This window comes from Gallus gallus, chromosome 9 (genome assembly GCF_016699485.2).
Source record: "Gallus gallus isolate bGalGal1 chromosome 9, bGalGal1.mat.broiler.GRCg7b, whole genome shotgun sequence".
Classification (NCBI taxonomy): Eukaryota; Metazoa; Chordata; class Aves; order Galliformes; family Phasianidae; genus Gallus; species Gallus gallus.
The window spans coordinates 3,277,889-3,290,903 of NC_052540.1; the positions used below are offsets into that span (position 1 = coordinate 3,277,889).

General features: G+C 47.0%; 1 protein-coding gene across 34 annotated transcripts in view; it reads left to right on the plus strand.

The window, feature by feature from the left end:
* The window catches only part of MAP3K13 (mitogen-activated protein kinase kinase kinase 13), a 64,906-nt gene that overhangs the window by 34,179 nt on the left and 17,712 nt on the right, over positions 1-13,015 (plus strand). For 30 of the 34 annotated variants that reach the window (XM_046898783.1, XM_046898789.1, XM_046898782.1 and 27 more), the window contains one exon: positions 7,780-8,348. In XM_046898783.1, the coding sequence (XP_046754739.1) occupies positions 7,847-8,348 (502 nt within the window). In that variant the 5' untranslated portion in view covers positions 7,780-7,846. Of the gene's footprint in view, positions 1-1,520; positions 7,143-7,779; positions 12,782-13,015 lie in introns of those variants that run through there. The other 4 variants (XM_040706162.2, XM_046898795.1, XM_046898794.1 and 1 more) reach the window with 3 other exon arrangements.

The window sequence follows — 13,015 nt, forward strand, 5'->3', positions numbered from 1 at the left end:
TTTTCATCTGCAGCTGTTTAGTTACCTTAATGCTGGGCGTGAATCATGTAAACTCATGGTGCTGAGGAGGCTGCGTACAGTTTTTATGTCAAATATGCTTTGCAAATGTTGAATAATTCATACCTACTACAAAAATAATAACAAGTATGTGAGTGAATTTACCTGAGTCTGGGCTGATGTCTCACATGAATTCAAGTGAGAGTTTGATTCAGTCATAGGATTCCTGAAAATAGCACTTGCATATTGATCTTCATCCGCTAACATCTCTCCGACATTAATTAATCTTAACACTGCTCCTTGGAGGAAAATATGATGTTCTTGTTCTGTACAGGAAATTACAAGGCTCAGCCCACTGGTAGTACTTGGCAATCTTCACGTGGCAATGCCAGAGAAGCTGTCAAGGGCTCTGTGAACTCTGAATCTCTCCTGGCTTTTGTAGTCGTGAAATATTTGAATTTAAATCCTTTAATTTCTTATTCTTAATTAGTAATGTCACGTGGATCTTTAATGAGGTAGGAATGTGCAGAATTCTGAAGGGTGGAGAGAGGGAAATGGCCCTGAAAGCTGTGACTGGCTTTTCAGGGGTGTTTTGCACCGTCGAGGCAGCTATTAAGATAAAAGAGGTGTGTACAGCATAAGGTCACTTCTAAAGTTTGATCCAAGATGGACTCCAGTAGTAATTCAGTGGTATTGAAGGCTAATCAGTGTTTAGCCTGCTATGGCAGCTGGATGCTGCACAGCATCCTTGAAGAGTTTGTGACAGAGGGCATCAGTGGTCTGTTGGATGTTGAAGCAGTGTATGTGAAACCTTTGTCTTTGATGGATGCGCGTAGCTCGGGACGTGCAAGCAACTATAGCAGTTGTTGGAAATCATAGAATTGTTAAGGTTGGAAAAGACCTTTAAGATCCAGCCATCAATCTGTCACCACTGTGCTTGTGTGGTGAGGGAAAAGGGAGGGGGATGAAAGATGCCATCGCTCTTCTATGGTAAGGAGACTGTAGGGACGGCAGGAATGGCTTCTTGGCACTACAGTGGAGTTAGAAACCCCTTTCCCATTTCATTGTCAAGATCACATGTAGAGTCCATGGGCATATAAAGTTAATTTCACATCATCACGTTCAGGTCATTGTAACAGCACGGTATGGGGTGGTCCCTCCTTTGCCAGTCCTTTTCCTGCCCCCCAGCCCTGTCCTCCAAGGGCAGCTGGTTGGTAACCATCCTTCTTTCAAAAACTGTCGGCCTCAATTTAGAACCACAGAGAAGGGCTGGCTGCTTGGCTATAGAAAAATGTAGTACCAAAATCCTGCAGTGAATGTAAGAGTCATTATGCAACATCACTTATTTCCTATGGCATCAGATTATGCAATTTCTGAGCAGAAGAATGCAAAGCCCTGGAAGAACACAGCAGCATTTTAGGAGATCCAAAAATACCTTACACAGGATAGAGGAAGCATTTATGTATGTAGTGCTGAAAATACACAGTTATGTAAGCTGCTTATTTCATAAACGGTGCTTTGGGAAGCTGGCTAGCTAGCAGGTAAAACAGCAATCAATCTGGCTTCCACTGAAATCGGCTGGAGAGGTCTCCCTGAATACAAGGCCGGGGTGGAGGTTGGCTCTTTGTCTGCCTTGTTCACACAGATGATTGTTTGTTTTGTTTGTTCATCATGCCAAAAACCAGAAGTGGCTGCCTGATTTCTTCTTCCAAACCAAGCACCTTCTCCACCCCCCACATCTGTGAACTTTTGGTGGAGGAGTTCCTGGCTTAAATGGTGTCTGTGGAGTTAAAACACTCCTTCCTGTGCAGAGAGCCCAGTGCAGATGGACAGCCTGTGCAGTGATCAGTCAGAGAGATCTTAAGGTGTAGTAATGCCCTTTTAAATTTCTTTGGAGACGAGAAAACTTGAGAAAAGGGGGTCTGGTTGGTGCAACTGGTTGGGATTTTGATGTGATTGCTTACCATCATCTGAACAGCTATAGAATACCAGGCACACCCTTTCACACACAAGTAGTTGGTTGCATGACCTGAAATAAGAGCAAGGATAAATAGAGTAATGTAGAAGAATTTTATTGCTAACAGCAGTTGTCAGCTCTGGGTTCTGGAGGTCGCACTCCTCATATTCCTTACACCTCTGCTTCCTGTGTCCAGGTCATTTGGGATCATTCTGAAGCAAGAGCATCCACCAACAAACGTAAGGCTCTCGGGGTAAGACCCAATGGATCTGGAGTACCAGATGGATCTCATAAACTTGGATGATAAAATGGCAGTCACGTTTAGTGCTGATTACATACAAATTTAATCTTAACGTCCTCTATTCGGTTCCAAACTGTCTTTTTCTGCCAAGGTATGAGATCTTAAGGATGTAAGAGACCTGTGGAAATTAGCTGAGCTTCTGGACCAGCATGTAAGGCAGCACTGGAGAAATGGTTAGGCAAGAAATGAACAACAAAAGCAGTCGTTATGTCACGGTACGCTTCTGTGGGTGCCCACACTGGGGATTCTCAGTGCTGTTTTACTCCCCCGCCTCTCAGATGATGTAGGAGAAGTGGGAAAGGTGTAGAGAGGTGATCAGAGATGCAGAGCAACTTTCACGGGGTGAATGAGTGGGTGGAGTGGGATTTTCAGGCTTGGAAATAGATGTTGAGTGGAGGATGAGATGGTTCATTAAATGGCAGCTGGCATTAAGAAGATAAAGGGTTCAGGTGTCAGGGAAGAGCTGACTGCTTGAGGAGAGTGACAAGCAGGTGGGGGGGTTGCTGCAAAGGGTACGTGGTGTTACCTTATGCAACACAAAGTGAAGCTACGAACCTTCCTGGTGCAGCATAGCAGATGCCAGAGCGTTCTTGTTTGAAAAATGGTTGGACACATTCATGCAGGAAAAACGTGTTGTGGGCTGTAGAGTGGAAAAGTAGCACTGTGTGTCGGTGTGCACTGTGGGGAGACTGCCTGGGGTGTGCTAGGGGCATTTACCTGCCTGCAGATCCCTGTCTTGGTTCTCAGAGCAGGAAACAGAGATAGATGGCTATGTCATTCTGGTCTGGGTTTTTTTCCTATGGTATGGTCTAGGTGCTGCTTCTTTCAGCCCTGACAGGCTGAGCTGGAATAGATGAGGTGCAAACCTCCAGCTGGCTCGAGGCACAGAACTCAAATGCAGTCATTCTGAATAATTCTTGGCTGGAATGCTGTACTATTTTTGTCATTGTCAGAAAGAGTTCAGAGCAGCAAGCCAGGCAGAGTCGTCTTACTGATGTGGTGACAGACAAAAGGACGTTACAACTGTAAAATCATTTTGCCAAAATGTTGAGCGCCTACTGGGGAGGGATTGAGTGTATTGAATAAAGGTGAATGTTAATTAGTAGATGCAGGAGTTCAGGCTTGTGTTGTGATGGTACATGTGGCATAGTTACGTGTCCAGGTTTCACCTGCTTAATGCCCATGGCTATGTTAAATACTCTACTAAGTGCTTAGTATGATAGCTGAGTTGTAAACCCTAACACGTGTAGCTCAGAAAATACCATGTCTGCCAACAGCAATCATCTTACGTTCAGATGGCATTCAAATATTTACCAGAGAAAGGAATTAAAAGTGCACAGTCCAGTCTTGTTCTGCAGAAGGTACAGAAGTCATGGAATATTTATCCGACAGCCAGAAATTACAGGGAAAAAGCACAGGAGACAAAAACAAACCAACAATGTGACAACATTTCTGTTTACCCAGGTAAATCTGCTGCTTTCTTGTAGAGCAAGCAAGGGTACATGCATAAATGTGCTGAGATCAGAGCTGCTGCAGTGACAGCTGGGAAATCTCAGGTGGGTCAGATGAAGTGCTTTCAGCTGGTTTATCAGAAATTAATGGTGTTTTGGCAACGTCATGGTTGCAATACTCGAAAATAAGGCTGGGTTGTGGCAGGAGTTCACGCAGATGGGATGTGTGTTGTGATCGAGGAGCTTCCTTGAAGGAACAGGCAGAGATTCATTCCTTCCTCCCCCAAAATACACCAAAAGCACCCAAACAAAAGCAACCACAGAACTAACAAGCTGTTGCCTTGGGCTGGTTCATTGTTAGCTTAAAGCTTTGCATGATTTTTAACAAAAAAAAAAACACTTTTTTTATTTTTAAGATGGAGAAGTGAAGGCAAAGTCATTGCGTGAAGCATCAGGATATGCTCGGTTACATTTGGGGGTTGGACTCAGTGATCTCTAGAAGTCATTTCCAACTCCTACAATTCTGTGATACTTACCTTGCTGTACGTGATGTAGCCTGGAGAAAGTCATGCTGAGTACCAGGAAAATGTAAGGGAGCTCCAATGTGTGGATGTAAGTGGTGGTATGGACAGGAGTCCCCTCTGACCGTAGGGTTTGCCCCGTGTCAGTCAGCCAGCTTCTGCCTTATTTAGTCCTTTAGCGTGCATCAGAGAATTGCCTTTACCTACTGTAATGGATGTGCAATCATAGAATGCTCTTTACTCCGTGATATGATAGTGTTTGAAGGAAACCAGTCCAGTGTTACCAGACATGTATGCACGTATGTACCATTAGGAAACTGAGGGGTGACTGCTTTGTATTCGAGCAGCCTTTCATAGAATCATAGAATGGCCTGGGTTGAAAAGGACCACAGTGCTCATCCAGTTCCAACCCCCTGCTATGTGCAGGGTCGCCAACCAGCAGACCAGGCTTGCCCAGAGCCACATCCAGCCTGGCCTTGAATGCCTCCAGGGATGGGGCATCCACAGCCTCCTTGGGCAACCTTTACAGAATGCTAAGATGTTCTGTGTGATGTATCTGGAATTAAGATCTGCTGTATGAGTTTTAGCACAGCTCTTTACAGGAGAGACTTGACTGTAGCTTGTGCAAGACGTGTTTGACTCGGCCATGTCTTCCAACCGGACCATTGCTCTGACACTGTCATAATGTTCAGGTTGTGCAGGTAGCTCTGTACATGTGTGAGAACACTTACCAGAGGGAACACACATATCAGGCATCGTGAAAGTATGTCTTGTGATCGCTGATTCACCCACGCTGGTGCTGCTTTGCTTACTCTGTCACTTCTCTAATAGCTGTCAGTAGGAATTCAGGCTGTTTGGCGTGGTGAGGTGCAGCCTCATTCTTCCCAGAAGAGGGGTGCTTTGCCCTGCTTGTGTTTGGGGAGGTTTTACTGGGAGAAAAGCTGTGCCAGCAAATGGATTCACTTACAAGAAGTTGGGATTATACAAAATTACTCTGAGCCTTAAATTCCTTTATAGACATAAAACAAATTTGCCTGCTGCAGAGTGCATGAACTCATCAAAAGAGCTTAAGTCAGAGGTTCTGCCTCGAAGTCTGCAGTTGCGGAAGCACTTTGTGAAATGTGAGTATCATCAATACACACACAACCCTCCTACGCATGCACACGGCTCTCAGCTTTGGCTTGGAGGCTGCTACAGCAGAAGCAGCCTTAAGATAGAAGGAGAATGCCACTTGCCTGTGTTCTTTGGTGTAGAAGCTAAGGAGGCACATACAGATCATAAGCATCTCAAACATCCTTGACTACGTGGTGTTTATACAGCGTGAAATGTGTGCAAGGAAAGCTGTTCTTTGTCTGCTAAGTCTACAGAGTAAAGCATTCTGAAGTCAGAAAACTGCATACAGAGGTAACAGCAAAAGCCTGGCTCTTCTCAGCTAGTGTATTGTGTTAACCAGATGTCAGGTTCTTTGGGACATTATCACCTCAATTCTTGTTTTGGCTCTTACTGTGGGGTTTCTTGCAGGTGAAATGAAGACTGTTTAATTCATACCGCTGAACACACTGTGTTACAGAGGGCAGATTCCTCTGTAGGGACATTGGTCACGCTTTTGTTTAAGGATTCACTTGTCCCTGTCAGGCTGCTGGCAGTCAGCAGTGCCCAGGAGCACTGAGCTGGAGTTGGTTTGGAGCTTTTCTGCAATTCTGTTCAGGTTTGAAACTTTTCCCTTTCCTTCTTTGTGTCATCAGCAAAGTCTGTGATCGTATAACATCTATGAGCAGTAAGCATGCTGCTGCAGGCACCCCACAGCACCCACACCAAGCAGGCACTCATTGTAATGCTGCTCGTGGATAGGTCCAGACTAACCAGCTCTGGAGGGTTACGTACAAGTTTAGGTTAGCTCATTTACTGGCATGGGCTCTGATGCAATTTTGGCCTTGCTTCCTATTTTGCATTCTGCTGAAGAATTGTACTTACAACCAGAATGACATCACAGAACCACAGAACGGCCCAGGTTGGAATGGACCTCAAGGATCATGAATCTCCAACCCCCCCACCACAGGGCAGGGTCAACAACCTCCACATTTAATATGTGACCAGGCTGCCCAGGGCCCCATCCAACCTGGCCTTGAACGGCTCCAGGGATGGGGCATCCACAGCCCCTCTGGGCAGCCTGTTCCAGCACCTCACCACTCTCTTGGTAAATAACTTCCTTCTGACAAAGCCTTGATGTGCACCCTTATGATCAGGTGGAAATACAGGGGAGAGGAGGTCATGTGGAACAGTCTCCTGGCTGTTCCCATTCACTACTTCCCCTGCTGAAGTGGGACTGAAGCCCAGGGCGCGAGCTTTTCATATACCGAGCTGAAGTTCTTATCTTTCATCTCTGTAATGACCTCATCTTGAGAAATTATGGCTCTGAGCTGTTCCCTCTTGATTGGCTGCATGCACCTGGCCACCTCGTTCTTCCTTTCAGTGCTTGTTTGCAGAGCTCAGGACTTTGCACCCGGTGTAACTGATCTTACCTCTTAACAAGGTAGTTTCTCTCACTGCCGTTTTTCCCCCCTATTAATTTTATATGCAGTATAAAAGTGGACTTTGTTCTGTTCCAGGCTGCATGTGCCTAATGACTTGTGATGCAGGGTCAGAGGCTGGCATTTCAGGGGTGGCTCTGCCCAAGGAAGGCACTGGGCAGTGAGCAGCCAGCGCAGCACGGGGTGACCTGGGCCGTCCCCCAGGAGGGGTGACACAGAGCTGGCTTGTGGAAATAGGGCTTGTGGTGGATCATGTAGCAAGAGAAGAGAGATGGGAGGACCTTGAAAAAGGGGCCCTGTCTCTGAGCGTGTATGCAGATTAAACTGAAGGGCTGCGATGGCCACCGCTTGCGGCTGGGGGGAGCAGCTACCAACCATCCCGTGGTGGGTTCAGAACACTGTGTCATAGAATCACAGAATCGTAGGGATTGGAAGAGACCTCTGGAGATCCCTCAGTCCAACCCCCTGTTCGAGCAGGTTCCCTATGGCATGTCGTACAGGAAGGTGTCCAGATAGGGCTGGAATATCTCCAGAGAAAGAAACTCCACCAGCTCTCTGGGCAGCCTGTTCCAGTGCTTTGTCACTCTGTCAGTAAAGAACTTCTTCCTTGTTCTTTGTTTCTCTCGTGCCTCATCTCAGGGGTTTGCAGAGGAATCTTGGGCTTGTGAGCTGCACCAGACTCAGGGCCATTGATGGCACTCAGACTGTAGCTGGGCAACGCCTGGGGATCAACTTCAGCCTGATGAAGGCTGTGCTGTGAAGTGGCACAGTTCTGACCTTCAGATGTTTGTGTAACACTACTGGTGCGTGTTCTCCAGGACACTGAGAGTACTGTGTGAGCAGAGGTTCTGCTGGAATAATTTATTTGCTTCTTTCAGGGCAGTCCTTGCTTATGAAGAATCAACACTTGTCTGGTATGGCTGGTTAACCTTGTTAATTATCTGCTTCCCTCTACTAAAGTGCATGTAGCAAAAATACTCAGATGAAAATTTGAGAGTTGTTCCTTTTGCTCTCGTTGCAGGTACTGGCTCCCTGCATCACGTCTGAATTGCCCTGTTCTCTAAGTTCCAGCTCAGCCCATCTCCTTGATGCACACTCACGGCATCATGGCCAGCACTCAGGATCACCTGAGCTTGTCTTCCTCTCCAAACTCCATCAGCAAAGCTTTCTGTGAGGATAAAGACTTGTGTAGGCTACACGACGAATGTGGGCCTACTGGAAACCACCCATCCCCGGAGCTCATAGAGGATATGCGTGAGAAGGGCTTGCTGCAGACGGACCTCATGGACAACATGAGCAGCCCGGTCACTGCGGCCGTGCTGACCAGCATCAGTGAGGACTCTAGGGACCAATTTGAGAACAGCGTGCTGCAGCTGCGAGAGCAGGATGAGTCTGAAACAGCCATTCCTCAGGGCAACAGGAGCACTATGGATGGAGAGAGCAACAGCGGGGCGGACGATGTTAAAGTGCAGTTCAACAGATCAGGCAGTGGGAGTGGTGGGTTTCTGGAGGGACTTTTTGGCTGTCTCAGGCCTGTGTGGAACATCATAGGCAAGGCGTACTCCACAGACTACAAACTGCAGCAGCAAGGTAAGTGGGGAAAGGCCTTCCTTTCTTCTGGGACAATGTGCGAAGATGAGGAAAGCAATCTGGGGCTCTTCCCAGCTTTGTGTGTGTCTACACATACAGCCCTGTGATGTGTTTGCAGAGAGTGATCTTGCACCTCACAGCCTACACTTGCTGTTAGTGTTAAAGGCTTCCAGGGATGAAGTCAAGAACAATTGCATGTTCTAAACCAGGCCCTTGGACTGCTGTGGCGAAGTCTGAATCTGAACCAGGTATTTTTGTAAGTGAAGGTCAAAAGAACTGTGGCAAACATGGGGTTGTACCAACTGCTTTGTTTCTGCAGCTTCCCTGTGCCAGATGAACTTGACGTACACTACTGCTGCGTGTGCACGAGGGCTGTCTCCAGTTGACTGCCAAATGGCAGGAGTATTTCTTCTCTATGGGCACGTTACATTTAAAAAATAAATGTATGTATGTACAAAAAATGTAATTTGGGAGTAGGATATGTCCCAAACGATTGCATACATGTATCCTTAGGGGCTGCTGAAAGCTTAAGAGCCGATTATGCTATGCCTTTGCTGTCCAATTTCTCCCCTGGCATAGGGGGAGGGAAGTGGCAGATGGGAAAAGAACAAGCTGTCACTGGAATTAAGGAGCTGAAATGGGTGAGATGTCTGCTCATTGAGAATGGGAACAGCCTGACCACCACTACTGAGGGGTAGAAATCTCCTGTGTTGCTGTGGCCATGACTCAGTTTTAATTAAATGATTTTCTGGTGTAGACAAGTTATAAGATCAGGTTATAAGCTGGGTCAGAAAACCCAGCAGTGGTTCCTACAACCCTGGTTTGGCTGGGGAACGCTTCCTAAGATAAGAGGTAAGAGCACTGTTAAGCAGCATTTTGGGTGAATCTGAACTCCAAGCAGGGAACCTCTGTTTGCAGAACGGCAGCAGCCCCATGTGTCAAACCTGTGTGCTGAGCAGCAGTTTCCTTGCATTTGGAATCCCTATTGCCAAGTTGGCTCTAAGTTATGTCCACCTGTAGTAAACTTAGTACGTCACACCTGCTTGGCTCCATAAATCAAACTGGTGTGCAGTGAGGTTCAGAAGAGGCAGGGGCTGGCTGCATTGTGCCTTGTAGAGGTGAGCCAGCTGCTGGGCAGCCCCATGGCATCCAGAGAATGCTACCACCCTGTCAGCATTGTGCTGTTTGGTTTGCTTGATGTGAAGCTGAGGCTTTCAAAGGAGATGACGTTGTTTTGTTTATGTATCACTACCACACTGTATGTATATTTAAAAAACAACACGATCCAGTTTTACACCAAAATTACCATTGCAAGCCCTAATGTATGTGTACTGCTTCTGAATGAATATATATAATTCATTGTTTTCAGCTCCTGATTTTTCTCATTCTCTTTTGTTTGCATAGAAATGAGGAACATGGATCTTTACGGTATTTAGAGCAAGAAACTGTTTCTCTGTGCAATCCTCACTACTGAAAACTGCTATTTCAAATCGCACTGATTCGTGAGTGTGACACTGCAGGTTCATCTTGATCCCCAGCTCTGTGCAGTGCTTCTGCAAAGCTATGCTGCAGAAGGGCACGGCTGGTCCCAGCCATGGCAGTTCAGAGCCACACATCAGTGGATGCCCTGCAGCCTGTAATTGTCATTGGACTCTGCTTTGGGAAGCAGCTTTGGAATAGCCACAGATGTAGCAATATGAGGATTGCTTTGGGTCTGCTGTGTGTGGCCTGTGTGGTTCAGCTGTGTCCACGAAGTCTTTACTGCCACAAAGGAGAGCCAAAATGTATTTTTTTTTCTTCAGAATCGTGCACTTGGCCAGAGCTCTGCTGTTAGACTGCTGCTGTCCAGGGATAAACTTGAAGCAGATTTTTTTGCTAAAACTTGAGGATTTTGTCATACTCTGACGTTGATATATAGGCGAGAGGCCACAGCCTTAAGTCGTGTCAGGGAAGGTTGGAGGTGGCGGGACCACCTCCTCCCTGGCACTGAGGGATGTGGGCAGTGGGCATGGAGGGGTGGGTTAACGATTGGACTTGGGCATCTCAGAGGTCTTTTCCAACTTTAATGATTCAATGAATCTATGGTTCTGTTTTCCAAGCGATCTCATTCTGCTTATTGCAACCATGTCTGTACTCTCCATCAGCTGCATACCAGCCCCCAGTTGGTGACGGATGGCACCGAGGCTGTAGTGCTCCCTGTTTGGAGTAGGGGCTGCAGGAGCACCTCTGGCCTTTGGAGCAGCAGGGAGGTGCTGGGGTGGCCTTCCCTTCCCCTGGGAGCTCATTTACAGCCTTAGGCTGCTACCTTGGCTTTGTCCGGATGATCTGTCCCCTGCTTTAAGGCTGTTCTGCTGCTTTCACCTCCCTTCCTCTGAGCTATCTGGTTACACTGTACTGATTTTTGGAGAGTGAGGTGCTTTCTGCTGTCTGCTTGTGAGTGTTACCAAGCAGAACTGCTGCTCATCCTGGTGCCAGTGCTGGCAAACAGCAAAAATTTGCTTCCAGTAGATGGGCTGGATGGCTCGGGTTGTGCCTGCCTTGCTTCCCTTGGGATACAGATTACCATCATTCTGCTCCAGTGGTTCTTAATCGCCTTAGAAACACAAACTCTTGCATAATTCCTACCTTTATTATGCTTTATTTTATTGAGAAGTGTCCCACAGGTTCGTTTAGGCCTGGAGAAGTCTGGAACATGACCCATTCCATGCTGGTAGCACAGTGCATTGCCTCCCTGCTGCTGGAAGCCTCAGCTGATAACACTTGTTTTTGTATGCCTATTTTTAATACTGACCTTTGTCGGCCTGTTGTCCTTAGGAGTGGTTCCTGGGTGCAGCAGAGAACACATACATAACACAGTATATATACTTATATCTCTCTATATATATTTAATTGATCGGTTTGGGTTGTAGTTGGTGCAAACCTGCATGTTCTACTATGTGTAGTCCATTGATGTTCTCCAGCAGCCTCAGCCTCCCTGGGAAGTGTCAGTGCTTGTTGTGTTATGGGAAACGTGGACATGGCTGTCCCAAAATGTAGCCATGTTCCATGCAGTGAGAGGGTTTTGGGGGACTTTTGTCTTACTGTATTCAAAGGGAGCTTATATACAAGGTGGAGAACAACTTTTTATATGGTCTGGTGATAGGACAACGGAGAGTGGCTTTAAACTGCAGGAAGGGAAATTTGCATTAGATGTTAGGAAGAAATTCTTTACTCAGGGCAGTGAGGTGCTGGCATCTGGAGAAGTGTGGGTGCCCCATCCCTGGAGGTGCTCAGGGCCGGGCTGGATGGGGCCCTGGGCAGCCTGAGCTGGTGGGGGGCAGCCAGCCCATGGCAGGGGTTGGGGCTGGGTGGGCTGTAAGGTCCCTTCCAACCCAACCATTCTGTGATAACAGGTAACACTGAGACCATGTGGGCTCCTGGGGCTTAGCAGTCTGCTTACCTGTTGCTGCTCACCAACTGGGGTACAGCAGAGAAGTAAGTGACAGTGCTGCGTGCTTTGTCCAGGACAGGCAGTGTCCTTGTGTGGGAAGGAATGGCTATTTCAGTATGAAGGAACAGTTTCAGTGTTGCCCATGTAAATACACTGCTCACCAGTGAACACAAAACAGCAGCTGTGTTTGCTACTTCTTCCAGCAACAAGGTGGCTGACAGGTAGAAATACATCTCTGAGTTTCTCTATGAATGCATTGTTTTCCTTACAAAAAGAACTCCTTATTAAATTCCCAATTGTTCATTGAAGAACGGCTGCTGTAGAAATACATGGATGCCCTGTGACCAGGACAGTGGTAGCAGTGTATTTCTCACATTGGATAATAGCAGACCCGTGTCTATGCTGAGGATTGAGCTTTGCCCTGCAGAACCGAAAAGGAGTTTTTGCTGTAGGTGAGCACTGCTGTAGAGCTCAGCGGGCAGAACGGGTGCTGGGCTGGCTCTCCTTCCCTGTGCCCACAGCAGGAGGCACTACTGGGGCTGATTGCTGCAGGGAAGGCTGTCAGGTCAGTCCCAAGGAGCCTTAGGGACACCCATTCCCATCAGTAGTGGCACTGTCCCACTGCAGCTGGATGGCTTTGTGCTGACCCGATGGGTCCCTGCAGGCACACCTTTCTTTTATTTCACAAATCAATGTGTTCACTGTTGCTTCGGTTGCTAAATAATTCATTCTCTAAACAACAGCTTTTATTGAGTTGCAGGAAATGAATTATTGCTTGCCTTTCATCTCGATGTCTGAGGGATGTTGTGGTAGTTTCAAGGTGACTCGCAGACAGCGCAGCTTTCTGTTCTGCTGTTCTTTAAGCAGCTTAAACAGCACTGCTGGACCATGCCGGCCACATCCAGATAACAGTGAGCAGTACCAAAAGGAGCTGCCCTATAAGCTTTACGAGCTTGTCTGACAACTGCTATGCACAGTGTTGGTGCAGGAAAGACCTGTTTCTGTGAGTGGTGATGGTACATGTGCTCTATGTTGGGTAGCTCTGTGGGGATTGGTCTGGATTTTACAACCTGCTGCTTCTGGCTTTCTTTATTTACTATTTTTTGCTCACCTTCTAAGGGGGGAAAAAAAAAAACCTTTTTCTGGTGTCATTTATGAACATTGTATGTTTCTTATTATCTCTGTTTTTTAGTGCAGTTACGTAATTAATAACAGATACCGTCACCCTTCAGTTTTG